Here is a 16,684-nt window from a genome sequence, read left to right as displayed (position 1 = left end):
AAACCTCCTCACTGCACCAATTATCGTTCATACAAGCAACTGGCTCACGTATGGGACGTTAATAAAAAAAGCATCAGTATTCTTAAGAAGGTATTACTACGTGTGTTTTCGAGGACAACAACTCTTCCTTAAGGGGGGAGTAATGTCAGGACAAGGGTCCTACAGGGCAAGGCTCAACCTAGGGGGTCAGAGACCTAGGCCAAGGGCCTGGACTGGACCAGTGCGGACTGGAGATCCGCTTAGGGCAAGAGCTAGAAGCTAGGCCTATATAAGGGGCGGTAGGGAGGAGGATCCTATGTTCAGTTAGCCTAGGTCTTATACAAATAACCAACCAAATGTAAAATTGGTTATCCATACATTCAAGCAATGTAGTGAGCAATAGGAAGTTGTGGAGATCTTTTTGAAGGTTCCAAAGCACTCAAAAAATCTGAAAATTGACCCACATCTAATTTGTCGTATATTTGTGAATCGTCACATGCAATTCTCAAATGCAGTAGTTTGATTTTGAGTACTTTTAGCACATTCTCCGATTGTAAACTCCCTAATAAAACTCTTAAATATGATTGATTGTCATGTGTACAATGTATGATTTTTTCATACAACAATGCAAGAAACCCATTACAATCATGGGTGTGATATAATGCAATATAAAGTTGTAAAAACATGGATATGTATAACTTCTCCGTGCTTCCTTCCTTGCGCTAATGGTAAAAATTTTGATAGGGTAAATAACTTGCTTTCACAATTGTGCCAGTATCTTTTCGATGTAAAAGCAACAAGAGCATATACCATCGCAAGTGTTTGTATTTTGTCCCAAAGATCAACATCCCTTATTTGCTTGTTTTCGATTCAACTTCATGGGAAGACTCGCTACACGATCACAAGAATATGCAACAAAGTGAGTAGAGGATCATTTAATACTTGTCTCATTGGGGCATTCATCTTCAAGGGCATGTTATTGCATGTCGCTCCACATATGGAGCCATCAAGAAATTTGACACAAAGTACTGACAATTCGGATTTAGCAACTTTCATATTTTTCATAAGCTTTAAGAGCCATTAGTGCCACTACCTGTATATTGTATTGTAATGAGATCAAGATAGCAAAGTATTTGCTAGAAAGATTTCACAAGTGTAAATTGGTGTTTTCATTATACTATCCTAGGGTATATCAAGGGTATATCTTTCTTCTTACATTGCATAATGTTTGATTCTGCATGCAAATACGCCCCATCACAAGCGCTCATTTCTTCATGGATAGTTTTGTTTAGGTAGTGATCAATTGATGCATGGTTATCAGTTACTTTTCGGGATGCCTCATGCATGATCACACATGCAACTATGCAAGGCTTTTTGTAGCTATGCCGATTTTGGCATAGTTGCATAGTGATGTCTTACTGATAACTAATGCACACATCAACAAAATTATGTAAATTATTAATCATGACATTAAAGATTACTTGGATTTATCTTAAGCAGACCAAACCATATCTCAGAGATTCAAGAAGTACACGTGAGGCAGTGCTCCAAATTAAAAAATAAAACATAGGCTTAGTGAAATCCCACCTACAAATTTTGAAATTTACCTCAAAATTTAAAGGTGACAACCCCCACAAAATCTAGAGACATTCATTGTGAAAACCTTCAAATACAATCAATTTACCTCTAAAATTCTCCATGTGTTGGTTTTTCAAGTTTTTAGAGAAAGCTTGTTTCAAGCTTGCATAATAAATCAAGTTTTGATCCTAAATATTTCCAAAAATGCTCAAAACACTTTTAACAGTCAAATAAATGAGGTAAATCTGTGAGAAAAAGGTGACTCTAATCCACCATTTACAAAATTGAGCTGGAGCCTGGGAGAGAGAGATGCAAGGAAAAACCTTCAAGTGAATACAGATGAGAGTCAACCAAAAACTTTCATTTATTTAAGCCTTCAGCATACACAAGAAGTTTTCGTCGGCTTCCCTTTTGGGAAGGAGATCCTCTTTCCCGGGTTTCTTCTATAGTGCTCAACATCATAAGCTTCTGCAGGCTCCGCACCACGCACCTAGCTAGGTGCAGTTGGGGGCAGGGGGCTGCCGGCCCCCCTACTGCAGAACCTCATGATGTTGTCGTAATTCACAATGTGGGAGTAATTGTGGGAAGCTATCGAAAGCTTCCTGTGATACAATTTATAGTTGAAAAGCTTAGGTAGCTGGTCCTGAAGTCCTAAGTCATAAGTCTCTAAGATGCACTGAGAGAAACACAGAGACATAAAGCCTCAAAAATGGTAGTAAGTGACAGAGTTGGAGTACTTACAGGTGAGGAGAAAGACTTCGAATCTCTAAGCCCGCAGTTGAATCTCTAAGCCCGCAGATACCACCCTTTAGCCTAAGAGGCAGGTGGCACGGACCCATCGGCCGGTGCCACAGCGGCAGGGTTCATGCTGGTCCTGCTAGCGGTTGGAGTGGCAGGATTCATGCTGGCTCTATTGGCGGCAGGAGCAGGCGGTGGATTCGTGTCGTCAACATTTCCTGTTGGTACAGGTGCCGCATTAGCAGCAGAAACATTAAGTCGTTGTTCGGCTGGTGGCAGCACAGCACCTGCTGCTGCTGCTGCTGGCGGCACAGATGTGGGTGCCGATGCCCCACCCATCACACTAGCTCGCTCCACTGCCACAGCCCCTGTGGATGCCGGCACCGGACTCGTAATGCTTGCCCGCACCTCTGCTGCTGTTGCTGGATCTGTCGCCGACAGAGGCGCTAGATGTGCCCCCTCAGCAATAGGAGGCAGTGCTGTTGTGGATGCCTTTACACTCTTTCGTCGTGGATTGCGCTCGGACAAGAAAGACACTAGAAACGCAACAGGGTCGCTAGGTCTGCAGACTCAAAAGCGGAGAATCAAGCCACATGTAGAATATGTGAACTCTTTGCACTTGAGATGTGTGTGAGTGCCAATACACAATTTATCTACACACTGGCTTGTGCAACACACCTCTCAAGCACTAGCCTTTGAAGTCCTTCCAGCAAAAGGGGTACAACCGTTGTTTCCTGAAGAGCACACACGTCAAAAACAAGAATTTGCACACTTCAATGCCCACATTCTCTCATTTGCCAATATCACTGCATTTGCTGTTTGCAGTCAAAGCGCAAACCAAATATTGTCGAACTGGCAGTGCCTTCAATCTCTGTAACTCTGCTTCCGCCTCATCAACAACATTAGCCTGTAGTACAAACCACACAATGAACAAATAATTAAAAATAGCATTGAGATACACCTACAAACACAAGAAGTTTTGGACAAATTCTCACAATAATTCCCACATTGTGACTTACCTAAACATCATGAGCTTCTGTGAGGGAGGCACCGCATACCTAGCTAGGTATGCGGTGCCTCTCGAGCAGAAGCTCATGATGTTCTGCATTGTATGAAAAACACTGAGAAAAGACTCTGTTTTCCTTCATGAGAAAATTTATAAATCTTCTTGTGAAATGTCAAAGGATGTATGATGAAAACACACAGGATTAATATGGAAATTCAAGCAAAGGCATTTGCGACGACAGCATTTCACAAGCAACTCATGTTTTTGTGACTGCCATATACAATGAATGCATACTACAAGTTACATTGCAAAATTAGTGTTAACATCAAAGAATTTCTGCATAGTAACATGCCTTTGGCAATGTGGGGCAAAAAAAAAATTACTAACCTGTGTCGCTGGCAATGGAGGGGGAGTTGTTGTTGGAGCCTGGGCTGCATCTAAAGCTGTGGATGAAGGTCGTGGAGCAGAGGTCTCTGTGGGAGGAACTACACTACCAGCAGAGGCTCTAGGAGCCGCCGGTGTCTCCGCGACCTGTGGACAAATCCAAGCAACAGTAATAATGTTAAAGCACTGGAGTACCCTCTGTAAATTCTATGTGCTAACTTGGTGGTGTGGTTGTAGGAACCTGGGCTGCATTGACGCCAGCAGAAGAAGACCGTGGAGTGGTAACCTGTGGCTATATGCAAGCAACAGAATTGATGTTAGGTGGTGTTCCCTCTGCAGTTTCACTGTTGTTTACTTGGCATACATACATTGACTGCAGCAGCATCAGCTCCTGGATTCGCAGAGGCCGTTATGGGAGGTGTGGCATCGGCAGCTGGTTTCACAGAGGCCCTTGTGGGGGGCGCGGCCTCGGGTACTGACTTCACAGAGGCCCTAACTGTGGGTGCCGCCGGGGCAGCATCGCCTGCTGGCTTCACAGATGGCCTTATAGGTGTTTGCTCTGTACACAACTCATCCATCAAAGAGGATTGTGTGAGTGTGTGTGTGTGGTTTTTCAACCACCCCCCGGGGGGGGGGCGGGGGGGGGGGGGGGGGGGGGCACCTTGTGGCTTACCTGCGGGTGCTGAGGAATCCGCCATTGTTGTGCCGCTTTTTTGTAAAAGAACGTGCGCTCGGGCAGACGCAGAGAGAGAGAGAGAGAGAAGGGCAGCGCGACGGCTGGTGGGAAAATCGGGAATGCTAGGTAGCATGCTACCATTTCAAGGAGCGTCGCGTCCTTCTGTTTCATGGCCATCTAAAAATATGAAATCCGGCAGTGCCTTTGATTAAAAATGGAATTGCAAGTTACAAATGTTATTGAACTATATCTGCGAGAAATCATATGGATGTAATTTATGCTTGGCGGTCACGGTAGCAAATAATAAAAAATGTAGTTTAAAAAAATAATGAACTTTGGCCAGTGAAAGTAATTAGATTAAAGAATATTGGTAGTTGTGAATTCTAAGTAAGAATATGTAATATTTTTTATGCTTCTATCCCAAGAAACTAGTAATGAATCATATAAACTATGGCATGGAAAAACAATAAATTATGACCATGGAAAATAACCAAATTAGAAGACATTAATGCACGAGTATACAAATTTTTCTATGCTTCTATTATAAGCTCATCTAAACGAATATACAAGCGCATCATTATCATGATGGAGATCGATAAGGCTGATTCTTTACAAGGAGAGGCCTTACCAAGGGCGGCGGTCTCCCACCAAAACATCCAATGCCTCTTGAGTTTCTCGTATGGCGTAGCCGCTAAGCTTTGACCTCACCAGTGTTGGCACTTAACTCATACAAGCTCATCAACCTCACTTCACTATATCCAGCCCAAGCAGTAATAATGCCCATAGAACCTGCCAATGTCATCGTAACCTAAATGACACTCGACTTGAAGCGTCAAAACACACCAAAGACTAATCACAATGAGCTCATCTATGAAGCTTCCATTTAGACACACCTCAAATTCGATTTAGCACCTGTATAGGCATTACGAAATCCACCGATGATGGGATTGTCTTGCTCTCGAATGCATTGGTTGAGGAAAACTAGGAGTTCATCAACGTGAATCACAACCCATCAATTAGTTCGGACAACAGTCCGTTTCAATGCCAAAACATCACCTAAGATTGAGTCCAAGAAGCCAGCTCCACAATAGAGTGCTTATCCTTGCCCTTTGCCATAGATCTGACACTTAACATTACCCTTTGTAGGTAAAACCTTCACAGTTCTAAAGTACAGACAACAACTCCCAAGAACACATACACAACCAATGCTATGTGAGCATGTAAAGCTCATCTTTTTATAGGGTTTGGAGCAGATAGCCACTGTCCTTCACAGCCGTATGGCGGGCCCGATTTCAATAGGGGGATGGTGCAGCAGCACCACCTTGTAGAGAGAGAGAGAGAGAGAGAGAGAGAGAGAGAGAGAGGGAGAGCGTTAAGGGTGCAATAATATTGCAGACCCATCAAGAGGGAGCCACCTCACTATTAAGCAAAAGACGACATCATTTACAGAGCTGGGTAGCCTGCCCATAAACCCTTTAATAAGTAAGGGTTAGGTACCAATAAGTTACCGCCTTTTTAAAAAAAACAAAATTCTAGTGAATTTAAGCCAAATATCCACCAAAGGTACCGCAGGCCAACAGTTCCAGTGAATTATACCAAGGAAATGGGAACACGTAAAAACCAGCCATATGAGTGTGTGTGTGTGTGTGTGTGTGTGTGTGTGTGTGTGTGTGTGTGTGTGTGTGTGTGTGTGTGTGTGTGTGTGTGTGTGTGTGTGTGTGTACGTGTGTTTTAGTACCAGTATAGTCCAATAGTTACGAGTAAGTACCAATGCCAGTACAGCCAGTACTACCAATATAAGTATAGCAGTATTAGTATCTGTAATGTATAGTGCCATTACTGGTAGCAATATAGTCCAATAGTACCAATTAGTACCAAAGGTACCCCACGCCTAAGAGTTCTAGCGAATTATACGAGGGAAATGGAAACACGCAATAATGAGCCATGTATGTGTGTGTGTGTGTGTGTGTGTGTGTGTGTGTGTGTGTGTGTGTGTGTGTGTGTGTACTAGTACCCCGGGGCAGTCACTTATCAAAAGATCCCTATATCACGTGAGGTCAAGAGGTAATTAATAATACCCCAATATACATACTATACTTACATTGTGAGCCTATTTAAAAAACCCCCACCCCCCTCTAATGTATACATTAAAGTATACATTTTGGTCTTTTAATAATCCTCTCCAGTTAACTCACGTGATATCATACACATTCTAAAAAGTGACCGCCCCGGGACTAGTACCAATATATATAGTACCAATAAAACCAGTCAGTACCAGTACTAGTATAGGAGTATAGCAATGTCAGTATCAGTAGTGTATAGTGCCATTACCAATATCAGTATAGTCCAGTAGTACCAGTCAGTACCAAAGGTACCCCAGGCCAACAATTCCACAGTGAATTATACAAGGGAAATGACAACAGGCAATAAACAGCCACATGCGTGTATGTGTGTACCAGTACCAGTACTAGTATAGTCCAATAGTATCAGTAAGTACTAGTACCAGTATATATAGTACCAGTACACTAGAACTACCAGTACTAGTATAGCAATATCAGTATCAGTAGTGTAGAGTGCCAGTACCAGTACGAGTATAATCTAGTAGTACCATTCAATACTAGTATATACAGTACTTAGGGAATTTAAGCGAGTTCTTCACTAAAGGTACCCCAGGCCAACAGTCACAATAAAATTATACCGGGGAAATAGCAACACGTTATAACCAGCCGTGTGTGTGTGTGTGTGTGTGTGTGTGTGTGTGTGTGTGTGTGTGTGTGTGTGTGTGTGTGTGTGTGTGTGTGTGTGTGTGTGTGTGTGTGTGTGTGTGTGAGAGAGAGAGAGAGAGAGATTATGCGTGCACATCGTGTTTACTATTGCACGTTAAATTATAGTTTCTAATTCATCCTGTTCATCATTCTACAAGATTGGGTTGTCCTCTTGGGTTAAATGAGATGAAGCTCTTGTAGTTCTTTCTGATACCTCTAGTTATTCAAGACATCACTCTTGCTTACAAGCTGGTGTTTTATATAAAGTTGTTTGAGTAATCATTGATCTTGAGCTTCACTTATGGTGTGTAGGTGGCAAAACTAATGGAAAAGGCTGAATTTTTGTTTGTAGAACACTTTATCAAAGGCAACCATCATGAGGCGCTTGCTTATTTAAAGCTAACACGACAAGACAACATAGTAACACTAGTGTTTCTTTTTGGTAAGTCGATAATATACAATTGATCGATGACTGGCTACATTAGCTCTTCCTTAAAATTAGACTAGATACACCGTAGCTGCTATTTTGCAGAGTCAAAACAAACTAGTGGCTTATCTGTAGGATTTTTACCCCGGTTAGCCTTTTTACAATCTGTGTGTTGTTGAGTGCCATATTGCATCAAGGAAAGCTACCCGCGGGATCAAGCTATTCACAATTTAATTTTTTTATTTTTTAAGGTGCTATTGTTTTCTAAAGTAATAGCATGCTATATTTTGGGATGCAATGAGTGTAACTTGTTGATTGTTGTTTTTTTTATACAGCACATTAGCTCTACTCTTTCTCCACTTGTACATGTATGGCTTCAATGTGTTTATTCAGAGTGTTCACATTAACTATGCAGTCATTTTGGAGTTTGCATCAGGAAAAAGGCTTGGTTTTTATGATATTCTCTTGTTAAGCACAACATTTACCGCCATAATGCTTAGTGGAATGGTTATGCAACCTGTTCTCCATAGCAATGCTGCCAAAACTTTAGTGCTTCCGCTTACAATTATGTTGGTGAGTGCAGCTGTTGGCTTAAATGAATACAAATTTCAGAATAAGTTTTATTCTTATTCTTTGCCATTTTAAGGTAACATTCAATTTTTTTAGAATTGCTCGATCAATTGCTGATTCAACGCTGCTAATTTATGTCTCTTTTTGTTTGCTTCTCATTCTTCCTATTGATATATGCTATAAATCAATTTTGTTCACATTTTTGCAACATATGTAGCACATTATTTGTTCTCTTTACCAGGTCTTCATTTACATTTACCACCTGTAATGGAAATGGCATATGAACTTTGAGAGTACCGGAATTAGAAATTAAAGAAAGCACTTTTGTGAGAATACTTTGCGAGCATAGAGGTTGAACTTAATTGATGGTAGCAACATAAACATAGTATTTAGTTAACTTGGCATGAACAATACTTTTGCGAGAGCGAGAGCGAGAGAGAGAGAGAGAGAGAGAGAGAGAGAGAGAGAGAGTGTTTAGAGAACATGACAACAGTTGAGGACCGGATTTATGTGGAGCCAATCCCCCCTCCATTAGTCATTTTTATTATAGATTCTCCCATTAAGAGAGACTTGGTACAATACAATCTTTGTGTTCCTTGTGACCTAGGTGATCCAAGGAAGATGGAAAGCTTCATGCATCGCGAGCATAACATAAAATTTGTAGAAAGCATTAACTATCCCAAGTCTCAGTCCTGAGGCCTCAAACACCTTTGAAGGTGGAGAGAGCTAGCGGGGAATGAGGGTAGGAAGAGGCAGAAGAAACATTCCATAGGATAAAGAAGTAGTTCCTCACTTATCCTCACTCACTCTTCTTGGTAGCATACATAATAGCATAGTAATGAAGATGGAGAATATGGCAAGCTTAAGCATTGAATCATGGATCTTGGTTGGATTTGTATTCCATAACCAAGAGTGTTGGTGTAGGCTCTCAACTTCTCTACTAGCTTGGAGAAGGAGATGGACCTCTTGTACTTTGCACTTCACACAATGAGAGTGTGTGTGAGTGTGTGTGGGAGAGTATACCCCCAAAGCTAGCCCCCTTCTTTCTTTAGTCGAGCCCCCCTTGTAGTTCAAGCTTGAATCTCATTGGACCCCTACAAGATTGGCCAATCACATGCAGGATGCATTACAAGCAACAAGGGTAGTCTTGGGACAAGTGTCCCCCTTTCCGCTTTGAGAGAGAGGACTTGATAAATGAAAAAACAATTAATTAAATCTACTGAATTATCATTAAACCCCTTGGGAGGCTAACCAATAGGCTTTAGGCACACCATGAGGGCAACATGAGGAGGAACTTGACAAGTGTCCTCTATGCTTTCTTTGTACCAAGCTTGCCTTGTGTGAGGATGTGTGGTCACTTTCTAGCCCCCTCTTGTAGGGCTCGCCCTCTCCTTGTAGGGATAGTTGTTGACTTTTTGGAACACCTTACCCTCAAGCACCTTAGTTAGCAAGCATGACAAAGCACCTCAAGCTTGGGTAATGTCCTCCCCTCCCTGTGGTTGAGGCATTGATTAGATTAGTATCCTTCATACAAAGTTTATGGGATCTCCTCAGGGACAGATGTGCTCGGCTTGCCCTGGAGTCATCTCGACAACTAGCACTACAAGGTGATACAACATGCTGGTATGGACAAATGACAACATGGTTTCAACCACATGGTTTCGGCATGGATAGATTGCCTCCATTTTAATACTCCCTGGATGCACCCTCCTTGTCTCTCACACGGACAGAGATCACCACACTCATACACCAGGATCTGATTCAGCTAGACACCAGGATACAGCCAACACAGGAGCTGGGCACGAAGATGGCCTTCTATAGAGAGCATCTTCTCCAACTCACGGAGGATGGTTTTGTGACTAGGCTTGCATACATGGATACGCACTTATCTCATGGGATACGATGCACTATTGGGCAGATACACACATCCTCATATCAGCTCCAGATTGAGACTGGCCGATTTTGAGGGATATCAGTAGGGGCCAGTATATGTCACCTATGTCACTTAGAGCCAGAGACAGAGCTGCACTACACATGTCATTGCCCGACGTACTATGAGATATGTGGCCACTTCCACTTTCTGTTCAAAGAGGGTTTCGGACCATTTTCTAGAGTCATGAGATACGAGGATCAGAGATGTCTTGGATTGTTCCTGCTAGAGCTGCACAGACTTAGGGAGAGCTTGTTGAGGACATCAGGGGAGAGATAGTCTCAGAGATGAATCACATATTTCTTTACACCAGTTAGGGGAGAGCCAAAGGAGCAGTCATCATAGCAGATCTCAGAGCCCACCCACACTAGAGGTACATTGATTGGCAGAGCCATTGAGCTAGGCAGACCTAGATGCCCATGACCTCGTGGGGTCCTCCACCATCGGCGAAGGCTACAACAGAAGATACATATAACTCTATCTCGACATGCAAGACACCCAACCAGAGTACTGACCATGGAGGATATTGATGAGATTCGACAAATACCGATGAGAGATTTCGTTTGAACCCCGCCTGCCCCCTTGTTTCAATTTTGAATCAACTTCAGATTCATTTCCTTAGTGTTTTAGTGTTAGTTCTTTGTGCTTTCCGTACTCAGACATGTTATCATATTCACCAATTGTAACTTTTTGGTCTCATAGGTCACTTTGGCCTTTCAAAGACGTTAATATAACTTTTCAATACATTTCTCTCTCTCTCTCTCTCTCTCTCTCTCTCTCTCTCTCTCTCTCTCTCTCTCTCTCTCTCTCTCTCTCTCTAGCTTAGAGATCAAATGTGACCTATGGGACAAAAGTTACATGTGTGATGTAGTATGTATGGGGCTAATAAGAGATTCTTGATGCTCAAGAATTGCAGTGATGATATTTGCAATGGAGAGCCCACACTGTGGGTGGAAGAGAAATGTGTGTAAGTCTAAGTACTTATGACTAAAAATGTAAGGGAAGCAAGTTCGGATGTGAGAAAAAGCTGAGCACTCTAGTAGTGTGTGGCACTTAGACTCTCAAACTTGTAGTGAGCATAATGTGTACAATCAATTTGACTCTTCTCCATTTACCCAACACCCTGTCTTGCATCAAAGGGAGTGAGAGCTAAGCCAAATGGCTACGATAGTGCATATCGCTGACAAGGGAATAGCCTCAAGCATGTAAGGGTGAGTACGATTTCCTCTTTTAGCAAAGAACATGGTTTTGTGGTTGGGAACAATATGGGGGGTACAATATATGAAGCATGACCCACTAGATCCTCCTAAGTTGTAATACATTGGCATTGTAGAAAACCTTCATTCACTTGGGAGTCTTCAATGCCTTCTTCTTGCATAAGTACCATTTGTTCCAATTGATCAATGCATTGACCAAAGAGAGCTGGTGACAATGGACATCCTTGTTTAACTTCAATAGTGCTTGCAAAAAAAAATGTGAAGTTGCAAGCATAAGCTCACTTGGAACTTAGAGTTCTTCCATCCTTCTCCACAAAGAATCATATCAAAGGATTTTTTGAAGTCCACAAAGAAACAATACAACCACTAGCCTTTTAGCTGACTTTTCTCCATGAGAACATGAAGATGGACAAGTTGGTCAATGGTACTATGGTGTTGACAAAAACTAGCATATAGAAGGAGAGAGTGATAGAGAAATAAGGAGTAGAATAGGTGCTTAAAAAAAAGTAAAAAAAGTAATCTCTCTCTCTCTCTCTCCCCCCCCCCCGTCCCTCCCTCTTTCCGTTGTTCAAGTGGGTTCTAGGTAGAGAGAGAGAGAGAGAGAGAGAGAGAGAGAGAGAGAGAGAGAGAGGGAGGGAGGGAGAGGAAAAGAGAGATGGAGTAGGAGAGAGAGAGAGGGAGATAGAGATGGATGTGGAGAGAGAGAGAGAGAGAGAGAGAGAGAGTTATCCCTTTTTTAAAAGCACCTATTCTACTCCTCTCTCTCTCTCTCTCTCTCTCTCTCTCTCTCTCTCTCTCTCTCTCAGCCATTTTTGACCTAGTAGATAGCATTTCACTCTTTTGATCATAACTTCTTCATCGAGACTTTTATTTAGGTGATCTATGACCTCAATCAAAGAGCACAATGCCCTCTACGCATTGATGTAAAAACAATAATTTTTTATAGTAGCATTTTTGAAGTGAACAGATTTGAGAAAGTTGACTCTTATTTCTTATTTTACATACAATGTCTTTTGTCTCTCACAAGGTACTTCTTCGTCAACAAGGTCCACAACCATTGTAGAAAATGATCCAAAATTTCTTATGGAGAGAGCAACACAACCACTTCAACAATGACATTGAAAACATTATTATGGTATAATTGGTATTATTGCAAGAGACTATAAATAAGCAAGGTGAAGACTTACGGGCCCTTGCAATGGAGAATGGCACAGAAAGGGTTCTTGTTGTTGAGAATCAGCATTTCAAGAGGACACTTGAGATGCAAACAATACCTTTGATGCTACTTAAAGATGAAGTCAAATAATGTAAATCCTCTCTTGTAGACTTGCATTCTTTGAAGGAGTACATGAACAAAGTGGAATATGACCTTGTATTGAAAGATGAAAAATTTGACACCATGAGCCATGTTGTGTGGGATATATGAAAAATGTATGCACAAACAAGACTTGGGTTGATGCATGTGGTAGCAATGTGGTTCTTAATTCTTATTTATGCAAGCTATGGCCCAAACAAAGAATGTTGAGAATGTGGACGTAGAGGAGTGGAAGAAAAGGGAGCGACATCCCAAGGACATTGTTATTTGTGGAATCTCCAAAGAGAAGTTAGAGACACCTCCTTCTCTTGCCATTGTTATTGAAGATTTCATCAAAACCCACTTTGGCATGTCTAGAGTAATGGTATATGAAGCACATAGAGTGGATAAGCAACCAAGGAGCTCATTGCTTGAGAGAATGACCAAGTATATGCACCATGCCGCATGAGACCAAATAAAAGATTATCCTTGATGATAATTGGATTTATTTGCAAGATACAAAAAAATTTGAGATCACCCTATTAAGCAACAAAATGTGCGTTGAAAGGCATATGAGGATAGGAATAAGAAAAAAAAAAAGACCTCTCATGAAGAAAACATGCCCGAGGAGGAGGCAAGTCCCTCAAGCAAATAGAAATACGTGACCTATGAGGCTGAGTGACAATTGAAAGTAGGCTTTTGGACTTGCAATGGATACCTATGGAATGCGGGGATTTGCATAGATGAACTAGCAAGCAAAGCCAATGTTATACTTCTTGTTGAAATTTGAGAGCATAATACACTAAGGATTAATGGATTGGAGGATTACAATGTATATACATTAATGTGGTAAAAGAATTTAAAGCAGCGAAGAGAGCAAGGCGGGGTAGCATGTATGATTAAGAAAGGGCTTGAAGATTTTGTATCAATTATGAAAGATAACAAGCACAAACATTACGTATGGCTGAACTTTATGACACAAAAAAGCACACTCATTTTTGTAGTTAATTGCTACATTCGTCATCATGATTTCCCCCTTTATACTTGCATGGATAGAGATTAGCCATTTGTTGATTAAAAGGAGGACATTACTTATTTTAATAAATGTAAAGATAATGTTATTGTCTTTCGGGAGATGAATGCTTGCACAAAAACATTACACCGTGATAACAAGTTGATATGCCATACATTTCAAGGGATTTGGAAGAAGTTCACTTGTATGATCGCACTTCAATGGATAAGAACTAATTTGCCTTGATTGACTCACTGTGCAGATGGTAAGAAGTAATATAGTGATAGTGCTCGTGATGATGGCTCCATAGCATCTCTCCTCGAAGCTTTCGCCAAAAGCTCTATGACCTCGCATCACAAATGAGATTTTGCATGAAAAGATGTATGAATGTAAACAATTCCACATTATAATAAAAACGAAATGAGATGCATTTTGTGCATTTACAATGCTTGTGCCCATTAAAAAAAGAAAAAAACCATGTATGGTATAGAGTTGGCACCGTTCTCCACATTTATAATAATACCGTAGGGAATGTGCCTTTCCCCGGCCACTTTTATCCCCTTCAATGTTGAAGGGAGACTTATGCTTCTCCTCCATTGTTGGAGGGACTCTTATTGTAAAAATACTACAGCCGTGTTTTATGAAGACATTACCGATGTTTTATGAAGACATTACCGATGCTTTATGAAGACATGTATCATTCCACGTTGCCTTGTCGTGACGTATTGTCTATGTGTTCTTTTGTTGGGCATCACAAAAATTCTTCAGCCTTTGTCACCTTCATCTACAATCTTTTGAATAAAAATGATGTAAATTTGTTGCTTTAATGTGTACATGATTTAATCCAAGTACTTTTGAGATCACATAAAGGAAATGAAAATACGGAATATAAGTGTACCTTTGGTATTGGTCATGTCGATCAACACACAATCTTGGATGGAGCCGCTTCTAGACCTTCCTTACATTGTTCCACCACCTTCCCACCAATATGCGTTCTACTATCGTCATCCATTCTGCGACGTTTGCAAACATGTCGATTGATGTTGAATCCGCCGTAGTGTTCGTCCATAGGCTCACATGCACACGTACACAAAGTCGTAGTCTTTGGGGCACCCCATTTGAGATACATATTGATCAAAATACGGCCAAGCATGACATCTTTCTCCAAATTTCTTTGCTTCGCATCTGCTGAAAACAGCCTAGAGCTTTCTGGCGCTGCCCTTTTGGAGCAAATCTTTCAATCATGAGAGAGGCCGTCACTCCGCATCTGCTAAAAACAAACCAGAGCTATCACTTGATATATGTTGAATACAGACTAGAGCTTTCTGGCCTACCCCGTGTGGGGTAAATCCTGCAATGAGTGTGTTCCAAGAGTGTGACACTTTGGATAGGAAGCTTTTCGAGAAGTTCCGGTGGTCTCTGAAGTGTACCACATTTAGCAAACATGTCAACCAAGGCATTGTCAAGCACGATATCTTTTTCAACAACCCCTTACCAACAATATCAACGTGAATTTTTATGCCCATATCAGCATCTTGCGTAGAGCCACATGCCTTCTCAAGAGAGAGGCCCTTGCTTGATGCAATCAAGATATGCACGCGCAGGTGATTTCCTCTGGACAAATGCCCTCACTTTGCATGCGTTGATATCTGTTTTTCTGTGCAGTTATACAACATTTTTCCCAAACACCCTGCAAACCTCTTTCTTGATCGGCATGATTCATAAGATACATTTAAACAAATTCTGATTTGTCCAATAACGAGCTCTGATCTTGCTCTCAAGGTCGCACTATTTTAGAACAAGGCAATGCGCTTCCTGGCTCTGCCTTTGTGTTTGGGCTTTTTGAAGAACACCGCATTTGAGTGATTTCTGCCTCCCAACACCGCATTTGAGTGATTTCAGCTGGGAGGCCGCATTTTGTGCAACACGATGACAAGGAGAAGCAAAAGCGGGGCACCTCTATAGCTTAGCCTCCCCTGAAGCTTGAGAACATATAAACCAAACACACAAAAGACCTGCAAATGACCTTCAAAATCCTCTTCTCACATCAACTCAAGCCATCATCCATGAGGAATTACATCTCACGCCGACCTCAAGCTCTACAATGGCGAGTTGGTAACACCAATGAGGTTGTAAACCAAATCACCTGCAACCTGCATGCAAGGACACCAAGAGGCCCAAATCCTGACACCAAACACCTGCGGGCGGCTGTATAGCTGCTCGGGCTCAGCTCAATAACAAGATAGCAAGCTCGTATATCTAGAGGTGGCTCATAGACTCGCCAGAAATGCATAATCAGCCATAGTAACTCCACATGTCGCATACATAGTTCCTGCCATAGACCCCAAAGGTCTGAACTAGGAAAAGGGACGAATCAGTACGCATGCATCACATAAGGCGCCCTTTGTCCTCCCAACATGAGGCATTGCCCTTCCTTCTACAGGCGTCCTCTTCTCCTCTCTTCTCACCTTGGCTGCCAGCTGCACTTGATGGTGTTTTCTTCTTCTTCCTGATTAGCTAGGACTGCACCTTCATCCTGATCGTATGGACGGACGGAGGCTCCCTTTACCAACCAGTTCCAACTCTTTCTATTCCCAGCTGATGGCACACTCTCCGACTACTGGTCGACGGCTGCACCTCCTGAATATAGCACCCCTCACTTGCCTCCTGCTTTTGCTGCTCTTCTCTCTATATCCAGCCGCCTGGGACCATGGCTTCCTCTTCTTATAGTCGATGGCAACTCCCCCTACCTGCAGGATGGCGGCCTCTTCATACTGTAGAAACCCGTCATTCTTGAGCATGGCCACCTGCTTCCCCCTATGTGTTCATGCTGGAAGCTTGTCTCCCTCTTGACTAGGCTGCCTCTTCGCCCCCCTCATAACTGTGAGCTACACCTCCTGATCTGCCTTCCATGGTGGCCTGTATTCAGAGCCCTCCCTTCTCAGTTGGTGGCCTCAACCCTTCTCGATCTGGTCCCTGCAGCCCTCTCTAGCACACCTCCTCTCAACTCCTGTTGCCCTCTCTTCACTTGGTTGTTAGCGCAGTTGCCCCTTTCAATTTAAATGACTCCTCAATTGAGCATGGAGACCTCACTTGCTTGGAGACCAA

General features: G+C 42.2%; 1 protein-coding gene across 2 annotated transcripts; it reads right to left on the bottom strand.

Annotated features, from left to right (window-relative positions):
• Nucleotides 1–1,899: 1,899 nt before the first annotated feature.
• Nucleotides 1,900–4,538, bottom strand: LOC147452473 (uncharacterized). Of its 2 annotated transcripts, none has more exons than XM_086518949.1 (7): nucleotides 4,359–4,538; nucleotides 4,054–4,244; nucleotides 3,927–3,977; nucleotides 3,689–3,832; nucleotides 3,134–3,202; nucleotides 2,974–3,029; nucleotides 1,900–2,857 (listed from the first exon to the last, which is right to left on the bottom strand). In XM_086518949.1, the coding sequence occupies exons 1-7, from the start codon at nucleotides 4,492–4,494 to the stop codon at nucleotides 2,371–2,373; spliced, it is 1,134 nt and encodes a 377-aa protein (XP_086375075.1). In that variant the 5' UTR covers nucleotides 4,495–4,538; the 3' UTR covers nucleotides 1,900–2,370. The 2 variants fall into 2 exon arrangements, with proteins under 2 accessions (XP_086375075.1, XP_086375076.1); XM_086518950.1 differs by having other exon boundaries at nucleotides 3,927–3,971.
• Nucleotides 4,539–16,684: the final 12,146 nt, after the last annotated feature.

This window comes from Adiantum capillus-veneris, chromosome 8, assembly GCF_014529385.1.
Source record: "Adiantum capillus-veneris isolate H3 chromosome 8, ASM1452938v2, whole genome shotgun sequence".
Lineage (NCBI taxonomy): Eukaryota > Viridiplantae > Streptophyta > Polypodiopsida > Polypodiales > Pteridaceae > Adiantum > Adiantum capillus-veneris.
The sequence above is the reverse complement of the archived record's forward strand: the minus strand, read 5'-3'. Positions and strand labels throughout refer to the sequence as shown.

Bases quoted from the DNA above. Each gene is read 5' to 3' on its own strand.
- LOC147452473 (XM_086518949.1), bottom strand. From the start codon at position 4,494: ATGCTACCTAGCATTCCCGATTTTCCCACCAGCCGTCGCGCTGCCCTT. The intron at 4,245-4,358 runs GTAAGCCACAAG...AGTTGTGTACAG, and splicing joins GGATTCCTCAGCACCCGCAG to AGCAAACACCTATAAGGCCA. The intron at 3,833-3,926 runs GTTCCTACAACC...ATTTGTCCACAG, and splicing joins CTGGCGTCAATGCAGCCCAG to GTCGCGGAGACACCGGCGGC.